Below are 18,858 nucleotides of genomic sequence, written 5' to 3' on the forward strand. Positions count from 1 at the left end.
AAAATTACTTTAAGTCAATTTGATTAATGTTGTCAATCTTCGTTGCGTATCGTCCCTGTAGAAAAATATGGACCATTTTATGTCTGATCGTGCGGGGTGAGGTAAGTGTTTAATTTTGGCGGGAGGCGGAGAGTGTCCGTTCTGTAGCGTTTAGCTACTATTATGTATTCTGTGCTATGACACTAATGCGCATGACAATACGCGTGCGAATGGTCGGTCTAGCTATGAACGGTTTTATGAATTTCCATACATATGACAAGCGCGACTGACGTACGCACTGATGGTCGGTCAAGCTCTGCAACCAGCCTTAGGTAATTGTGGAATAAGAATTTGTAAATATTTTTTAAGAGTAAGGAATTTTATGTTTATAGAAATAAGAAAAGCGCCATCTAGTCTTTAAGATGGAAAGTATGGATTTTCAATACATATTATATTATGTTCTATAAATTTTTTGTAGAAAATTGAAAAATTGCAGATTTTTTTTTCACATACATATTTTTGTGACAACTAAAATTTTAAACTAATATTTTATTATTTGTAATACCTAAGTGTGCGCCTAGTTATAGTATATATTATATTCTTTTTTTATTTAGTTAATAATAATAAAAGTCTTATTAAAATGTAAAACATTACAGTGTTCATTTAACTGTTTCATATTATGTTTATCATTTTTGTTCTTTCAACTAGAAGGCTGGACTGATTTTCGTGAAATTTACAAGTAACAATAAACCATAATTTGATTAATGGCGGTTTGTGTAATAATAGGTATTTATTCTTGTAGAATTATGTGTGGCATGTGATTTTTATATTGCAGTAAATACATAAATACATTCTCAAAGTTGTTTTATTCCTTACCCAAACAATACATTATTTCTTCATACATCCTCACAAACTTTCGCATTTATAATAAAATATATAGATTAATTATAAATTAATGTATTATTAATTATAGATCATAGTCGATAGAGCAAGAAAATTAAAAGAAAGCAAGAAAATTAAAACGACTATTTTACGTTCAAAGCATAGAAAGAGAGAATGAGTCAATAATTTTTTTGATTAAAAGAATCTACAGTTCATTAGCTTTAACTATAAAGTAGTGAATTCGAATATTATACTTCATTTTGCACGACAGAGACACATAGATTATATTCTGAGATTTTCTCTCTTACCAACGTATTCGAGCGCTTTTACTCAATGTTAGCTACGCCCTCATCCAATAATTTAATTTAAAAAAAAGACATGTGGCACTCGGGGACTGCCGCGGTTGCGCTATTGCATGCTATGCCTTCAAGCCACACCTCCGCCCGTCGGAGTGGGGAGCGTGAGGTTTTTTCGTTACGGAATTTCTCGATTCGGTCGCGCTCAAGGCCCGCGATAGAAGCTATGCAATAGCTTAAAAATATAATATAGGTTTGTATAAGGGTATTGTAGTAAGTATCAATGTTTATTGTAATCTATCCGTTTTTAAGTACCTATAATCTGTAAAAATACGTTATAGGCACGTTAGGTACTCGGGCAGTTCTTCCAAAGAGAATTTAAACCACTACGAGTTCTTCGTCCTCCACGCACCTGAGCAAACATATTATGTTGTAAGAATTTTTTGTATTTTTTCTAGTTCCAAATCTGCAATAATGCCACCATTTCACTATCTACAAGCGACTGGCCTTCTTATTTTTATTATCATCTCTCGGGCTCCTTTGATACTTTTAGCACAGACTAATAATAATTTACAACCACAGACTAATAATAAGGTGGTTACTTAGGAGTTAGGATCATTATCTATCTAATTACGAATATAAAGATGAGGAGTTTGTTTATTTGAACGAGCTCATCTCAGTAACTATTGGACCGAATTCAAAAATTATTTCACCTATAGTTACATGACCCTTACTGTTATCGTTAATTGATTATAAACGTCGTTTCAAAAACAGTGAAGTCGTTAAAATAAAACACATCATAAAACTAAAACACGTGTATTTTATATTATATTTATTGCGGGAATCAAAATATATTACAAATACATAGATAATTCTAAAACACTTAATACTAATGTTTAACTCTTAGAATCATCCTTTCTCTTGTCGCTCGACTCCGGTTTCCGTCCAAGCAAGTCTCTTCTACCGCAGCATTTGTCGTTCTGAAAGAAAACATATAAAATTTAATTCACATAACTATTAGTACACACCCAAATTATTTTTGTTTTTATTTTCACATGCAAATTTATTTTACCGACTCGGCAAGATCTAGTTATACGTCGCGCGGTTGTTTATGATCGCTCGGCAAAAATGGAAAGGGCATGCGCAGTTTTCAATTTTAAGGTCTCTATGACATTATGGGGGGGGGGGGTTTATTGGAAGGTTAGTCGTTCATCTATTCCCGCGCTTTGTTCACGCGTCTCGTGCCTCTTGAGTACTGTTGCGCACAGCAGTGTTATCGCGTTACTAATACGTAGCAATAAAAAAAATGATTAAAAATAAGAAGAATTAATGGAAAGGAAGATGAATTAATGGAAGGAATATCACCATTGTCGGATGAATAATTTTCGTGTGATTTTACGTATTAAATATAATAACTGTTTACTTTTGTTTTTTAATTTTTCTTCATTTTTACCTACTTGTAAGATAAATTACAAGTAAAAACTAGTGTTATCAACTTATCATAAACTAGCTTCTACCCGCGGCTTCGCTCGCTTTTATTAGCCTATATCTGTCTCCAGGGTCCCAACTTTCTATGTATCAAAATTCATCAAAATCGGTTTGGCCATTTAAGCGTGAAGATATAACAGACAAACAAACTCACTTTCAATTTTATAATAATATTAGTATTTACATTTAGTATGTTAAGTTACTAAAGTTCAAAAATACGAAATAAAAAATGTTTAATAACAAGCTAAGATTTCAGTGCACGATTGTACACATGCGCCGATTGCCCCCACTACTTACCTCGAGCGATCTAGAATCATCGCGCGAGTTATACTTATTCAAAGTAAAAATACAAAATATAACTGTAACAGTATAACTTTTAGGCTGGTTGCAGAGCTTGAACGACCATCAGTGCGAACTGACGTCGCGCTTGTCATATTATGTATGGAAATTCATAAAACCGTTCATAGCTAGACCGACCATACGCACGCGTATTGTCATGCGCATTAGTGTCATAGTCATACAATTGTTGATGTGTATCGTCAGGACCGACGGTACGCACTGACGGTCGGTCAAGCTCTGCAACCAGCCTTAATATTCCATACCTCATCATTATCAGAAGAATCATCGCTGTCTGTAGTGCTATCGGAGTAGTGTCCGAGCCCGGGCAGCACTCCAACACATCGCATAGCACCTAGTGTTTCCACGTCTTCTATTTTTGGTGCACTGAAAGTTACACCAAATACAATTATTTATCTTATATATTTATTTATTTGGTGTGTATGTATGTATTTCACTGAATGTTCGACAAGGTTCGACTGATTTATATGATATTTTTTGTGTCTTGAGGTGTTTAGTGAATCTATAATCTATACTAATATTATAAAGCTGAAGAGTTTGTTTGTTTGAACGCGCTAATCTCGGGAACCACTGGTATGATATATAAAAATCTTTCGGTGTTAGATAGCCCATTTATTGAGGAAGGCTATAGGCTATATAATATCATTGCGCTAAGAACAACAGGAGCGGAGCAATGCGGTTGAAATCGCGGAACACAGCTAGTATACTATATGCCACAAAACACCACTACACGGGATATGGCATAACACTCTTTATTTAGTAGTTCGTTACGCTCTTTCGCTAAATGTATGTCAATTTGTCATTAGCCCATTTATCGAGAAACCAACAGGATCCTAGCCATGCAGGCGAAAGCGCGAAGCGCAACTAGACTATAATATAAAAACGAATCGAAAAATGTGTTGGTAAGCGAATAACTCAAATAGGGCTGAACCGAATTGGTTAATTCTTTTTTTATAATATTCCTTGAAGTATGAGGATGGTTTTTATGGAGAGAAAACATAAACATGTACCACGGGCGAAGCCGGGGCGGACCGCTAGTTTAGAATAAAATACATATACCTTCGCCGTCGCTTGCACTTGGATGAAAAGCAATCATACGAAACTGTCTAAATCTATACTAATATTATAAAGCTGAAGAATTTGTTTGTTTGTTTGAATGCGCTAATGTCAGGAACTATTGGCCCAATTTGAAAAATTATTACGGTGTTACGGTGTTACGATTACGATTTATCGAGGAAGGCTATAGGCTATAATATATCATCGTGCTGAGACCGATAGGAGCGGAGCAATGCGGGTAAAACCGCGGAGCGCAGTTTGTAAGTGATAACATATTATAACTATAAATAAAATATTATACCTCTCACTGACAAGTCCATTTTTAGGTGGTGTGGGTCCTTTTTCCTGTTTCTGTTCCCCTTCCATTTCACTGGCCTTCCGTTTTCTTACCACTACCTGGTTAAAATAAATAATTAATTTAAAAAAAGGTATCACCATGACTATGCATATTATGACTACCTATATGACTATATAGTACATAAAAACTATTATGTAAATAAGAATTACGATCAGCCGACATTTCTTACATACTACAGTGTGGCTAGTGTGAGTTTGATCGAGTTACTATCGCTTCTGCGTCACAGCGAAATTTGTATGGGGAATCAAAGCTTCCCCATACGTCCGCTAGGGGCGCTGTTCGATTTCCCATACTAATTCGGATTCTTAATAACTTACACACTTTTTATTTGGATTTTTAATGTAGGTATCGTGCAATATTATCATCACTATTGAAAATTCTAATTCTCACCCCTTGAAGTTTATTCTTCTGCGTGTTTGTCTGTGTGGACCTCGTGGGCGCCAGCTGGGCTCTTAGCCGAGTTATTTCTTCACTTTCAGCCAAGTTCGACACTCGCTCTCTGTAAACAATATTATTTTATTTATTTATTATACACTTCATAATGTATAATAAATGGTCACATTCATTAGTGAAATAGAACCTGGTTTCTTTTAATTAGTGACTAACTATTAAGAATAATTTATGATACTGAGCAGTTTCAGTGTTTTTTTATTTAAAAAATGATAAATCACTGATTACATTATTACAACAAACTATGAGAAGAAAACAGTGAATAGGCTATACCACTCTGATCAGGCATGCTAACCAATTGGACCACATTTGCGCTTAACATCAGGCAAAAAAGTGAAGTCCCATGTCCCCCTAGTGGGGTAAGGGGCAGATGCATTATACATCTGTTTCACTGATCGATTTTCTTTAGGGACAAGTAGGTGATCAGCCTTCTGTGTCCTGCCAGACCAAGACATTTTTTTTTTCTTTTTCTCCACCGGGAATCGAATCCAGGACCCCTCGGTTCTACGCTCACGCGTCAACCACTTTACCAAGTAGGCGGTCAACATCAGGCAAGATCATGGTTAAATGCCTGAACAGTTTTTGGATAAAAAAAACTGCTCAATTTAAATCTTCAAGAGTTGTATGAAACATCGAAAACATCCAATAAATTACCTCATTACAAATTTTAACAGCATATCAATAATACCTGAACTCCTGCATTTCCTTATGCTCCTCAATGCTGATCTGCTGCGCTACCTCCGCCTTTGTCCTTTCTACCAGGTCGAGGAAACCGACTTCATCGTCATCTAGGCCTCTGATCATGTTCTCTGGAAATTAATAAAATTTATATAAAATTCATTAATTTCCATTTATTATCCTTAGTTTAATAATTTCTCAATATTTAGTATTTTCTAAATCTAAAACAGTCACCAAATCGAGAAGGTAAATACCTATGTGTTTGTGATTTTATACAAATTATTATCGTAAAATACGGTTGTAATGAGCATTTATGTTTTTTTTTTATGTCAGAGCAAGCAAAGGAGCAGGTGGGCCACCGGATGTTAAGTGGTCACCACCGCCCATAAACACTTGTAACACAAGAAGTGTTACAGGTGCTTTGCCGGCCTTTAATTATGTGATTTTAATTTATGTGATTTTAGTGTGTGATGTGAGGTAACTTCAGGATTTTTTTTATCGGGCAATCGTGTTTTGGAAACAGTCATCCCATCACACATATGTTCTGTAATACATATTAGAAATTTCAGTGCGAAAAAACTTCAATATTTTCAATTATAGCTCATAGAAAACAGTCCATTTTGCCGTTTTCACCTACAAAGGGCCCTTACTGAAATTAAAAAGCTACATGCATAAAGTACTATCAACAATGTATAAGCCTAATACCTAGATAATAAGAATAAAATTAATACGCACTTAGCTTATGTGCCTCTTCATATTCTGCCTCCTTCTTCATGCGTTGCTCTTCCAAACGCTGATACAGTGGCCTCGTGTCGTACGGCTCCTCTGGGGCTTCTGTAATAAAAATTCAAGTGTCATTACAAAAATTGTGTGTTTGTATACTGAAATCTATATAAGTCATAAGTAAAATGGTGCAACTAACTTTAATTCTAAGTAATCAGTAATAAAAATATTTTGGAATTAAATACTGTAAAACTGTTTATTATAGGATGTTGAATTTACCCAAATAAATAAGAAGAAGGTAAGAATAAATTTTACCGAAAAGTTCAAAATTATATCGAAAATTGTAATACCGTTTAAAGATTGTGGATTGATTTTATTTACTTCGTTATCAAATAAAAACGATGCACTAATCTTCTTTTAGAAATTTATAAATATCATAATGCTGAAATACCTACATCAATACCTATTTCTAAACAAAGCAAATCTATCGAATCGAAATCGGCGATAATTCAAGCAATGAATTCGTCGTTTATGTTTAATATTGTTATATTAATGCTAATCCTAATGATACGATATGAAACGTAACCTTATTTGATTGAAAAACACTGATACCTTGAGGCTGATCTTCTGTACGGACTTTTTCCCATTCCTCTTGACGCCGTCGTCTGGCTTCCAAAATTTCCGATTCAGATATAAATCCGGAACTCATTTTTTACACGTTTGGCGCTTAGAGATAATAAACACTTGAACACAATTCTAAATAAACACCTTTTAGCTTATATTTAAGTTATCTCGATCTCGTTAGAATGGTTAGAAATAATTTTTATTTTATTTTAATTTCAATAATTAAATCACAAACGTTCTCTTGACACTGACAGCAACTAATTCCAATGTCAAATGTCAATGTCAAAATCATTTTTTTTTCTATAAAAATACCGGCAAAATTGAAAACTGATGCTGTATACTTACTTACTCATTCGTACGAATAGCGAGGTGATTAATTACTATTAAAACCTGTGATTAAAACATAATATTTACCTCACTGGATATTGGCGCGATTATGTTAAGGTAAATAAATAACTCACAATATGTCATCAATAAAAATAATTATTTTAAGGAAATACCGTCGATTGTTATTAGGTACAGCTTTTAGAAAGTTTTGTTGGAAATCCTTGACTTGACAGCCTTGCTGTCCGACAGACTGTCGGACATTTCTTACGGAAGTTTTCGTGCAGATGGAAACGCGGCCTTAGTATCATTTAAACATAAGAGTAGTTTTAAATTTCTAAAAAACAAACAATACATTAACAGCGACGCTGGTCCGTGTTCTTGGCTTATTATACGAAATGGTAAGTTATTTTTTTTTAATAATGTAAACTATGATAAAATATTATGTTTCATTTATTACATGAATTATCCATGAAACTGAATACTACCATTTTTTTAAATTTTAAGCGAGCTTGCGGTTACGCCACAGGTTACGCACAAGGTTACGCACCCAATTTCCTTTTACCATTACTTTAGAAAAAAAAAGTGAAATTGACAAGTGACAACTGACATTTGACAATTTGTTAGGTTATGTTTGAAGTTGTGAAGCTGAAAATAACCAAATATTTTTATTGTTTTTACTAAATATTTACAGCAATAGTAATTAATTATGTCTGAATCGGACGCTATAGATAATAAAGAACCCCATAACGAACTTGTAGAAGATGGCACTAACAAGTTGTTAGTCAGATGTAAATTTTGCGGTTCAAAGATTTTAGACCGGAAATCGGGAAAATATTTGAAACAAGAGGTATTTTATTCTTTCCATTTCACTACCTTTCCCTTAATATTAAACTTAATATAAAGCGTAAATTTAGTCATAAATATTAGCCACCGCATACCGCTTTATCTTGGTTTAACCGGGAACGGCGCTATTTTCCAAAGTTTTCCTATAATCCTTGCTTTCCGTTAAGTTTGTTCAAATTACTCCTTAGTGTAAACGAAACTACAGTTATCTATTTTTTTATTATTATCTATTTAATTGTTTTCTATTTCCGCTTTCTAACCTTCATATAAATAGCTAAATCTTCAATATAAAATATTATACTGACCACTGAATTTCCAATATAAAATATTATTAACACACTAATATAATGTTTACAGAAGGACCTCCCTCTAATGGAGCAGGATAAGAACTCAGACGGACAGGTCCAAAGCGAAAAAATAGATGAATTTTATTTTGTCGAAAACATGTACACTTTTGAGAACATTGGTTTTACACACACAGTAGATAATTATAAGTATTTAAGTTGTGCGGATTGTGACGCAGGCCCTGTTGGCTTCTATGATATGAACACTAAACATAGTTATGTCGCTCTGTCTAGAGTTAAACATGAATAGGTTATAAGTAACGTTAAGTTAACGCTTTTGCAAGTCTGAATATAGAAATCTATGTGAAATTGTGAATTTTATTATTTGTCAGTCAATAGTGTAAGGGAACTTGTGATTTTCTTATGTTCAATTTATGATTAATCCCTCAGCCCCCGGAATCACAGACACAATAGAAAATCTATTGTCGTGGTCTCATTGGGCCGCTCGGTGGTCAATGGGTTAAAGGAAATAAAATGGAATATTTTCTTTCAGACCCCACAGTAAGAAATATTATTCTTTAGCTGTTTGCCATGACTCTGGAATTTGCATAAATAAATAAAATAGCTTATGTCACTGGCAACATTCAATTTTTTTTTAAATGTTCAGAGATAGGTACCTTCTTATTAGTTTACTAGATATATGTAAACAATTTTGTATTATTTTTTTGTTAATGTGGTCAGTGATTACTTTGAACAGCTACACGTCTTGATTACTTAATAAAGGATATTCATTATTTAGAGTATTTTTTTCTGATACCTATACAGGGTGTCCCACTGTTGGTATACTAAGCTCAAAGGAGGTTATAGTTTTGCATACGCTAAGTTCGTAAAAAAATACTTATTAAATTCCAGACGCATTTTTTTTCCAAATAGATGAATTCTTAAAACTCTGTGTACACCCATAATAAGCAACCCACCCAACTTTGCCACCCGCACGTGAGCTATCGTTTAAGATTATGTTTTCATAGACAAAATGCTCACATTAGCGAAGCGGTATATGCCGATTGCCGCTGCGCGAAACTAGAGAAGAAAACATGGATTTTCAGGAAAAATTTAGCAAAAATTTTTTGACGTAATTTTGTTGTTTAAGTATTTTTTACGTGATCAGTGTATGCAAAACTACAAGTCCCTTCGCGCTAAGTATACCAATAGTGGGACACCTTGTATATATAAAAGGATATCATAAGCTGTAAAGTTATTCTAACTTGCATTTACTTTTTTCCATTTCATGCACCAATAACATTAACTAAATTTAAAAAGAGATGAAATTCAATTGCAATAAAAATTTATGAATATATAAAAAAGTTTAAATATTTATTATTTTTATATTTTATATTAAATTATGTATAAGAAGCATGAGGTGGGACCTATGCATTTTGTGAAAATGTATCTAAATTAAAATGTTTATTATATAAAAAAACGACGTGTGGCACTCGGGGACTGCCGCGGTAAAGCTATTGCATGCTATGCCTTCAAGCCACACCTTCGCCCGTCGGAGTGGGGAGCGTGAGGTTTTTTCGTTACGGAATTTCTCGATTCAGTCCCCGCGCTCAAGGCCCGCGATAGAAGCTTTGCAATAGCTTAATAAAAAAACGTTTTATATTGTATAGAATATAATTTAATCGAGAAATCAGAGTTTAAAAAATATTTATATTTCTTAATAAAATTTAGATCTGCAAGAAAAATAAACTTGTGTTTATAAATCGTATTATATATAGCATTTTATCTATACTCTCTGCTCATTGTATCATTCCAAAGCTTATCAAGTGAAATTCAGGTGAAAACATTATTTATTACTTTTTACAATCAGTAAATAAATGTGTTATCACTGCTTTTATTGACTTTTATTATATACCTTTTAATAAAATAAAAATGTATTTTAGTAGTTATCTAAAATTTTATTACTTACTTGTTAATTTTATGGAAAAATGAAAATGCAACCCACTGTAGTACCTATATATACATTTGTATACCTACTTCAGTGGTTGTATACATAAGTACATATTATGTAATTATGTATACATACTTCAAGCAGTGAATTTGATTTTCTAGAAATGTACCAACTAATAAATTAACAACAGCATATTCGTAGTTTGTTAAAGACGTTGTTCTGCCCTATTGCCCCCTTATAGTATTTTCGCTCCATAAGAACTTTCCTTGAGCACAGAATACATAATAGTAGCTAAACGCTACAGAACGGACACTCTCCGCCTCCCGCCAAAATTAAACACTTACCTCACCCCGCACGATCAGCCTAAAAATGGTCCGTATTTTTCTGCAAGGACGATACGCAAACGCAACGAAGATTGACAACATTAATCAAATTGACTTAAAGTAATTTTATTATTTTGGATTTGTGATTATCGTTTTTCGTAGAAAGTGGTTAGATATTGTGCTGTTTACGGATGTATTTCATCAGAAAAACGCGAATTTTTTTTTACGCTAGCCACAAATGTGCCAACCATAAAGCGTTAACACACACATTTACAGTCTCTACAGTGTGACTGTCAAAACGATAATTTTGTATGGAGTGTCCGGGGTGTGCCTTGAGTGTAAAAAATTGCCAAATTGGATGACACGTACTCGGGTTCGCCTAGCATCAACAATCTGTATAATTTTATAATCTGTAAAAAATAAATGTTACATTATATTGTGGTCCTTTATAATGTACGGCAATTTCGATCCTTGAGTATCGGTTTCCGTGGTGTAGCGGTTATCACATCTGCCTAACACGCAGAAGGCCCCCGGTTCGATCCCGGGCGGAAACATACTTTTGTATTTTCCTATTACTTTTATTCACGTACCTATTTTTTAATACTCGTTGTTTGATTTAATTGAATTCATCAAAAATTGCACTAATTTTATTATATACAAAACAAGAATTAATTATTCGATTCCTATTTCCCAATGCTATGAAAAAGTTCTTCTAAGGACTGCGTAGGTAGGTACTGAAGAATTTAAATAAAACTAACATGCTAATATGCCTAATTATACAAATAATGCTAATAACAAATAAGCAATGCCTACGCAAATACATAGTTGGTACCAAAGTAATGGTTGATCTCACGGTTCAAAAGTCAGCATACATAACACATGTAGATAGCGGCTATTAAACGCGCTTTTCTATTTTAGCGCGAAATTTAAAATTGGAACATAACCGCAAATCTTAAATATATAAATCTCGTGTCACAATGTTTGTCCTCAATGGACTCCTAAACCACTTAACCGATTATAATAAAATTCGCACACCATGTGCAGTTCGAACCAACTTGAGAGATAGGATAGTTTAAATCTCAAATCGTTTTAGAGAAAGCGGGCGAAGCCGCAGGCGGTAAGTTAGTAATTTTATAAAAAAAAAATTACTAACAAGATTTTAAAACGAAATAATACCCATGTAATACCACAGAAAAAAGTTATACAAATTTTGTGGCAGTTTTCATATCATAATTTTTTCAAACGCTTTCATTATTTCTAATAACCGTCGCATTGTCTATGCAAGTTTTTTATATCCCGAAAATCGAAAATGATATTATTGTAAGTGGAAAGGTCTAGAATGCAGAAAGGTTGCAATGCGCAGTTCCGGGAGCAGCACGTTAAAAATAATTAGCTAAAATTAACATCGTTTGTATCTTTTTCGCTCACGATAGAACCAAGCCATTCTCTTTGACGTCTGCGTGTGTGCGTTAGGGTGCCGTGTTTGAAGATGGAATATTGTGTTGGTAACTCATCTACACCTTTTTACATATACCTAATATCATTGTTGACCACATACAAATTCCAAAACTTATAGAATAATCAAGAATCTCGTATTTATTTAGAAAAACCTTAGCTCGTTTCATGGCCACATAGAAAGCTAGCGAGTAACCTCGTTACTGCACAATGCGATTATTTCGATTTATGCATCTCCGGACACACTACCGGATCGTGAATAATTTACGTGGTTTTGTACTGAATGATTTGAAGGTAGATTAATTAATTGGCAGTACACACGTACATGTATTTAAGGTCCTACGTGTATTATAGGTAAATTAGTGTAAGTAAATACAAACTTTGCTTCTATATTAAGTACCTATAATATGTTTAGAACATTATTAGAGCGAAAGTTTTCTATTATCCTTCTATAAGCGCATTGAGGTATTAATATGCTTTAAAGTGATAATATTATTATGATCACTGGACTATATTGTATAATTTGAAATACTTACATATAATATTTTTTTCACGGAACTAAAACTTGATCTATTCAAATTAACTATTCATCAAAACAGTTTTACCGAAAAATATATTTGAGGCGGATTTTTTTTTTCAAATTTATCCGTTGTGTGTTCAAACTCAAATAAAAGTTTTGATATTAGGTAATATTATAATAATTAATAATAATTATACTTACTTAAACAAAACATTAATTTGACAAAGTAGCAAATTACCTACGACTAAAAACTGACGGACTGCGCACCGTGCGTTATCATTTATGAAATTTCAATGGCTATTTTAAAAGTTCGACTATCGTATCACCTTTTTTGCATTTAAATATCATTCGAAATAAAAAAGTGTTTATCTTAAAAATATTCATATACATTCCAGTTTCGATGAAAATTGAAAATAATGGTAACTTTTAAAAACTTATAGGATCGTTGGAACTTTCAAGGAATAAAATCGGTGATACCTAAGTAGGTACATAAATGGTAAAACTATGTCATGACGATTTAAAGTGCTTCTAAAAGAAGTCTAATTGAATAAATAATTAAATAAATGTTTGAGTTTGAAATGTTTTAGTTTGAGAATAAATACTACGTACCTATATATAGGTACGCACTTTTACTTGTAAGCAAGTCTAGATAGTTGTGCCTAGTGACATAAAGCCTATGCTGGGTCAGTGACCTGTATAGGTAGTATTTGGCCGGAAATTGAATCCGAACCACGCAGCTTTTAGTTTAAGACCTAGGTTATAGTGTGTATCCGTAATATGTAGTCTATAGGGCTGCAACCTACGTGTAAAATAATATTATTATGAACTAGCTTCCGCCCGCGACTCCGTCCGCGCGGAAAAATTAAGATTAATTTTTTTTCTACGTATTTTTACGGGATAAAAAGTATCCTATTTTATGCCCAGGATAATGAGGTATAATTATACCAAGTTTCATCGAAGTCGAACCGTTAGTTTTCACTTGATGCCTTCACATACAGACAGACAGACAGACAAAAATTTTTTTAATCACATATTTGGGTTTGGTATCAAACCAGTAACACTGCTATTTATTTTTTCTATATTTTCAATGTACAGAATTGACCCTTCTACAGATTTATTATATAGGTAAGTATAGAAGTATAGATTTTCCTTCACACTATGATTAATCGTATTTTGCGACGATATAAGTTTTTATGGATTTTGAATACATAGTTAGTTTTTAGACGTTGGGTAGGAAGTGTTTGTGATACTTACATACACGCGATAAGTACATACTAATAATAAATAAAAAATATTTTTTTCTAATTTGAGAAACATGGTTGTTTTTTGTTGTCACACCTACATCGGTTTCCGTGGTGTAGCGGTTATCACATCTGCCTAACACGCAGAAGGTCCCCGGTTCGATCCCGGGCGGAAACATACTTTTGCTTTTTGACAACCTTTTTCTAAGGCTACGTATATATTTTCTTCCTTTTCATTAAGTACTTGCTTACTTAAAATTTGGCCTTGATATTTCAACTAAAAAATGGTCCTTACTTTACGTACTACTACTAACACCCTTGAAAATAAAAATGTAAGCAAGTGATAGCCCTAATTAATTTCTTTATAATAATCGATAGAGTTGATCGAATTTTCGCCCCATAATAGGAAAGATACGTGATATGCTGTGACATTCGTATTGAGTCGGTAGAAATATTTTATCAAAGTTAATAAGCTGCTATTGGATGCCTGCATTTTAAAGCTTAAAATGTTTCCTGAATACTTTTTAGCATTATTTTAGTTAAATAACCTTGTTTAAAAATCTGCTTTTACTAACCATAAATAGGTATAAAGTATGAGATATAATAATTTGATTAACGAGGCAGTCAACTAACTAACACATACATATTAATTATTATTTACTAGCTTTCCACCCGCAGCTTCGCCCGCGTAGCCAAAGAAAAACCCGCATAGTTCCCGTTCCCGTGGGATTTCCGGGATAAAACCTATTCTATTTCCCGGGGTAAAAAGTAGCCTAGGTTTGTCCTTTCTCGGGTATCAAAATATCTCTATACCAAATTTCATGCAAATTGGTTCAGTAGTTAAGGCGTGATTGAGTAACAGACAGACAGACAGAGTTACTTTCGCATTTATAATATTAGTATGGATTATAGGTAGGTAGGTATTATAATGATGAAGCTCTGATTAATTATAAAACTAACCATTTGTTTGAAGAAGATTAACTTCGTTTGTTAGTTTCTTATTACCTACTGAAACAATTTACACAACACAGCAGTAGAAACATTTACGCGATACTTAGTGTTTGTTGTTACACTTTTACGTAAAATCTATATTTCAAGCTAGAACATAATAATATGGCTAGTTCAGAATGCTATTTGAGGGCCATGTAATACTATGTAATATGTATTATGTCATTGTTGTTGGTTTTCACTTCTCTGAAACGAAAGTTTAGTGCTTACAATACCAATTCTATTCATTTAAACATAGTCCTTATGTTTTACAATAAGTACTTATACAATACACAAATTATATTATTTTAACAGTTAGTGATAATATAAGTACATAGTTACTATGTAATGTTCCGGAACTTCGGGGTACCCAGACAAAAAGAATCAGATTTTTCCAGAATATTATCTACCTCTGTGCCAATTTTTATCAAAATCGAGTCAGTGGTTTGTGTTAAAAGCGTATCAGAATGATAGACAGATAGAGACTTTTATTAATTAGAAATTCAAACTTTTAAGATTACGATATGATATAAGTCTTGACAAATTGCACCCCTAAGGTATCTTTTGTAAGGGACGTATTGTATCTAAATTTCAATTAGGCTGGTTGCAGAGCTTGACCGACCATCAGTGCGTACGTCCGCGTCAGTCGCGCTTGTCATAATATGTATGGAAATTCATAAAACCGTTCATAGCTAGCGACATGCGCATTAGTGTCATAGTCATACAATTGTTGATGTGTATCGTCAGGACGGTACGCACTGACGGTAGGTCAAGCTCTGCAACCAGCCTTAGGGCTTTGATAGTCAAGGTACTGTCTGAAAATTCAACCAGGCCTACAATTTTACAGGCGGTAGATATATTTTGATATGCATAGAAAAAGATGAATTAAAACTTGTTAATTGTATAAATAGGCATTATAATCAAAAACTACGTGTCAGATCTGAATCAAAATAAAATCAAACGAAATAAGAATAAAAATAATCATCAATTTTTGTTATTCTACTAAAAATTACGAGGGAACACAAAATATAGTTGATAGACCTTTGACCATAAGGTTGATTGACGCCCTTTTTATGGAACTATATTCTAACCAAAATAATAATTGTACTCCGAGACTATTTGTATTTATATTTTATTTACCTACTTGTCTAGTATTACCAACATTCACACGCATCTTACCAAAAGTTACAACTGTATAAGATAGCATCTTCAGTTAGCGAGTAGGATTGCTAACTTTATTTATTGGTACATACGGTGTTGTGAAGATCTTATCAACTGGTCACGATCTTGGATTATATTGGAGTAAAGCTTTATAGTGAGAGTTGTTAGGTGTGAATAAATCACTTTATACTTGACTAGCTTTCCGCACACGGCTTCACCCGCTTTGTCTAAAACCTAATCTAAGTATACTATACTAGCTGTGCTTCGCGGTTTCACCTGCGTAGCTCCGCTCCTATTGGTTTTAGCGTAATGATATATAGCCATCCTCGATAAATGGGCTATCCAACACCGAAATAATTTTTCAAATCGGACCAGTAAGTTCCTGAGATTAGCGCGTTCAAACAAACAAACTCTTCAGCTTTATAATATTAGCATAGATTATATTATAAAGCTGACGAGTTTGGCATATGTATACCTAATCATGGCTTTTCAACTCTATATTTTATTCGAAACATACAAACCTATTCTATATTTCAGCCGTTATAGTGTAAGAGACGGATAGTTTTTCGCATTTACGTTTATAACATTTGAATTATTTTCTGTCTATCTGCTAAACCCATTTGTTTATTTTATTTTCAATCTTTATTTTACTTACGAAGGTTTGATCAAACAAGATCAAGCCAACCTCATTTACATTAAAATAGCATTAACTCATCTATCGTATGAAAATGAATTGAATTAAGTATTATAATAATTATTAAGATACCCGTAGATACTGTATACCTTACTGTATATATAGTATGTGTTCAAAAAGTTCTCTTTATAGTTTATGCAAATTATCGTGATTGACAGATCGCAATTAGTGCTTCATTAGAAATATATTGCTAAGTTCTAACAGCGAAGAATCTCTAACAGTAAAATGCAAACCTTTGATCTTTGCGTTATTTATATAGTTAAATTGGCTAAGCTATTATTAGCGAATTTGCGATAAATATATTATATTATGTATTGTAATAGGACATTTGTAATACTTTTGTCTAACCAAGAGCCGTTTTATTTTCTCGTTTTATGACTTTCACATATAGCCAAAGTTTATGTAAGTAATAGTTGCGAAAAGTTTAATGTCATACAGATTATATAATTTACAATGAATTCTACAAATAATATACTTAGTATTTATTTATTTTATTCAACTAGATATTTTTTGTTGATTTGTAGCGTCAAATTACCTATATTATGTAAAAAATCTTGAAAAATTAGTGGCTACGGACCGCTAGTTATTAATAAATAACGTTTTATGACTTTTTGCATTTAGCATGATAATCTTAATATTATGCGAATCTCAAATTAAAAATACGCAATGTTCATGCAAAGTTGTGGTTTTGTTCATTCAGTATATAACAATTAGTGACTTATACAACATGCTAATTGTTTACGTTTTTATGTACTTACATCACATTTCTTTCTCGTGTGTTTAGCATGAATGTTATTATATAACAAGCTGAATAAAAACGTTGCAAGGACAACCTAAACACAGCTAAATGGATATATTTACCTATACTTTAGGACCCCTTCTCAGACATATGGAATATACAAGAAAAAAAATGTCAAATATTGTTAAAGTCGTTTTAAAGGAGATTGAAAATACTGTGACAGGATAATTTAACACATAATGTTTACGCGCGAAAATATAGAATTTTTCGCGAGCCCTTGCCACCTACAATTACAAAACAGGGATGACAAGGGAGAGAGACATTTTTAATGATAACGTTGAGGAAATCTTCTGAAAAAAATATATGTACATAAGCTGCCTATTTCTTTTTCAAAACTCGTAAGTGAACAGTCTTATAAAAGACGGACATACAGACAATCATAATTATTATATGTAAGGTGTAGTTGGTGCCCTTTGTATGTAATCCTAGTTTATGAAATCGTTACAGCCATTTTAATTGCATGAATAATAAGTTTATCTTCTAATAATTTTACATATTATGGAGATACCATTTCGTTATATGCTAATTTGTTATTTTATTTTGATGTAAAGTTTCAGTAATAGGGTTCTCAAATTTTTTGTTACGGAATTCTAAAAAAGGATTCTCTTACTTTTTGGATTTTAGTCTTCAATGAAAGATCGCAACTAACTAAATAATTATGTAATTCTATCCTGACATCTAAAAACGAGCAGACACAAGTTTAATGTTAAAGCATTCAAATAAAATAGACATTTTTAAAAGAATAGAAGAAATTCGACCACGAAGCGGGATTCGAACCTGGGCCTTTCGCCTCATAAACAAACTACTGAACTATACACATTTAATTCAATAATCATAAACTTCAACCGCATTAATAAGACTTAATTCGGTTTATAACATAGAGATAATATTATGGTTTATAAATAAAATCAACGTCAATTATATTTTTTATAACACAATGAGTTCTTTGACCTTAGTCCGTCGTAACTTGTAATTGTATAATCATTCACTTTTAGCTGACAAGTTGAAAAATACCTATTTAACTAAATTTTTATTAATTGCGTAATATTTTGTGTCATGGTCAATACTGGGTTTGAAAGAAATTTGTTAGCTCGGATGTTACAATGCGGATAAGCGTGTTGAAAATTAAATTGTACCCAAAATTATAAAACAAAATGATTGAAATCAAATATTTTTTTGTGCCATTTTTCTTAAAGAAGATATCTAGAAGTACCTATCTAACGTAATTAGAATTATTCAGTTAATTTAAATGCCTTTATATAATTTCAATTTTTATAAATACATAATAAGTATGCTATAAAACCTGAAAAATAGGTAGGTAGGTAAAAGGAAAATTTAAAATAGAAATCTTAAATATACATGTCGATTAAAATCAAACAAAA

General features: G+C 32.6%; 2 protein-coding genes and 2 non-coding genes across 4 annotated transcripts; 3 read left to right on the plus strand and 1 right to left on the minus strand.

Annotated features, from left to right (window-relative positions):
• Window positions 1–1,957: 1,957 nt before the first annotated feature.
• Window positions 1,958–7,147, minus strand: LOC123701707 (PSME3-interacting protein). The gene is made up of 7 exons (XM_045649214.1): window positions 6,880–7,147; window positions 6,280–6,378; window positions 5,555–5,675; window positions 4,807–4,915; window positions 4,360–4,454; window positions 3,248–3,368; window positions 1,958–2,137 (listed from the first exon to the last, which is right to left on the minus strand). Exons 1-7 carry the CDS (start codon window positions 6,974–6,976, stop codon window positions 2,054–2,056), a joined length of 726 nt encoding a protein of 241 aa, XP_045505170.1. The 5' UTR covers window positions 6,977–7,147; the 3' UTR covers window positions 1,958–2,053.
• A 685-nt stretch (window positions 7,148–7,832) lies between these two features.
• On the plus strand, window positions 7,833–8,870 carry LOC123701708 (guanine nucleotide exchange factor MSS4 homolog). The gene is made up of 2 exons (XM_045649215.1): window positions 7,833–8,065; window positions 8,419–8,870. Exons 1-2 carry the CDS (start codon window positions 7,925–7,927, stop codon window positions 8,653–8,655), a joined length of 378 nt encoding a protein of 125 aa, XP_045505171.1. The 5' UTR covers window positions 7,833–7,924; the 3' UTR covers window positions 8,656–8,870.
• A 2,230-nt stretch (window positions 8,871–11,100) lies between these two features.
• Window positions 11,101–11,173, plus strand: Trnav-aac. The gene has a single exon. It is a non-coding gene; the product is annotated as a tRNA-Val (tRNA).
• A 2,767-nt stretch (window positions 11,174–13,940) lies between these two features.
• Trnav-aac lies at window positions 13,941–14,013 on the plus strand. Its single transcript has one exon. It is a non-coding gene; the product is annotated as a tRNA-Val (tRNA).
• Window positions 14,014–18,858: the final 4,845 nt, after the last annotated feature.

This window comes from Colias croceus, chromosome 22, assembly GCF_905220415.1.
Source record: "Colias croceus chromosome 22, ilColCroc2.1".
Lineage (NCBI taxonomy): Eukaryota > Metazoa > Arthropoda > Insecta > Lepidoptera > Pieridae > Colias > Colias croceus.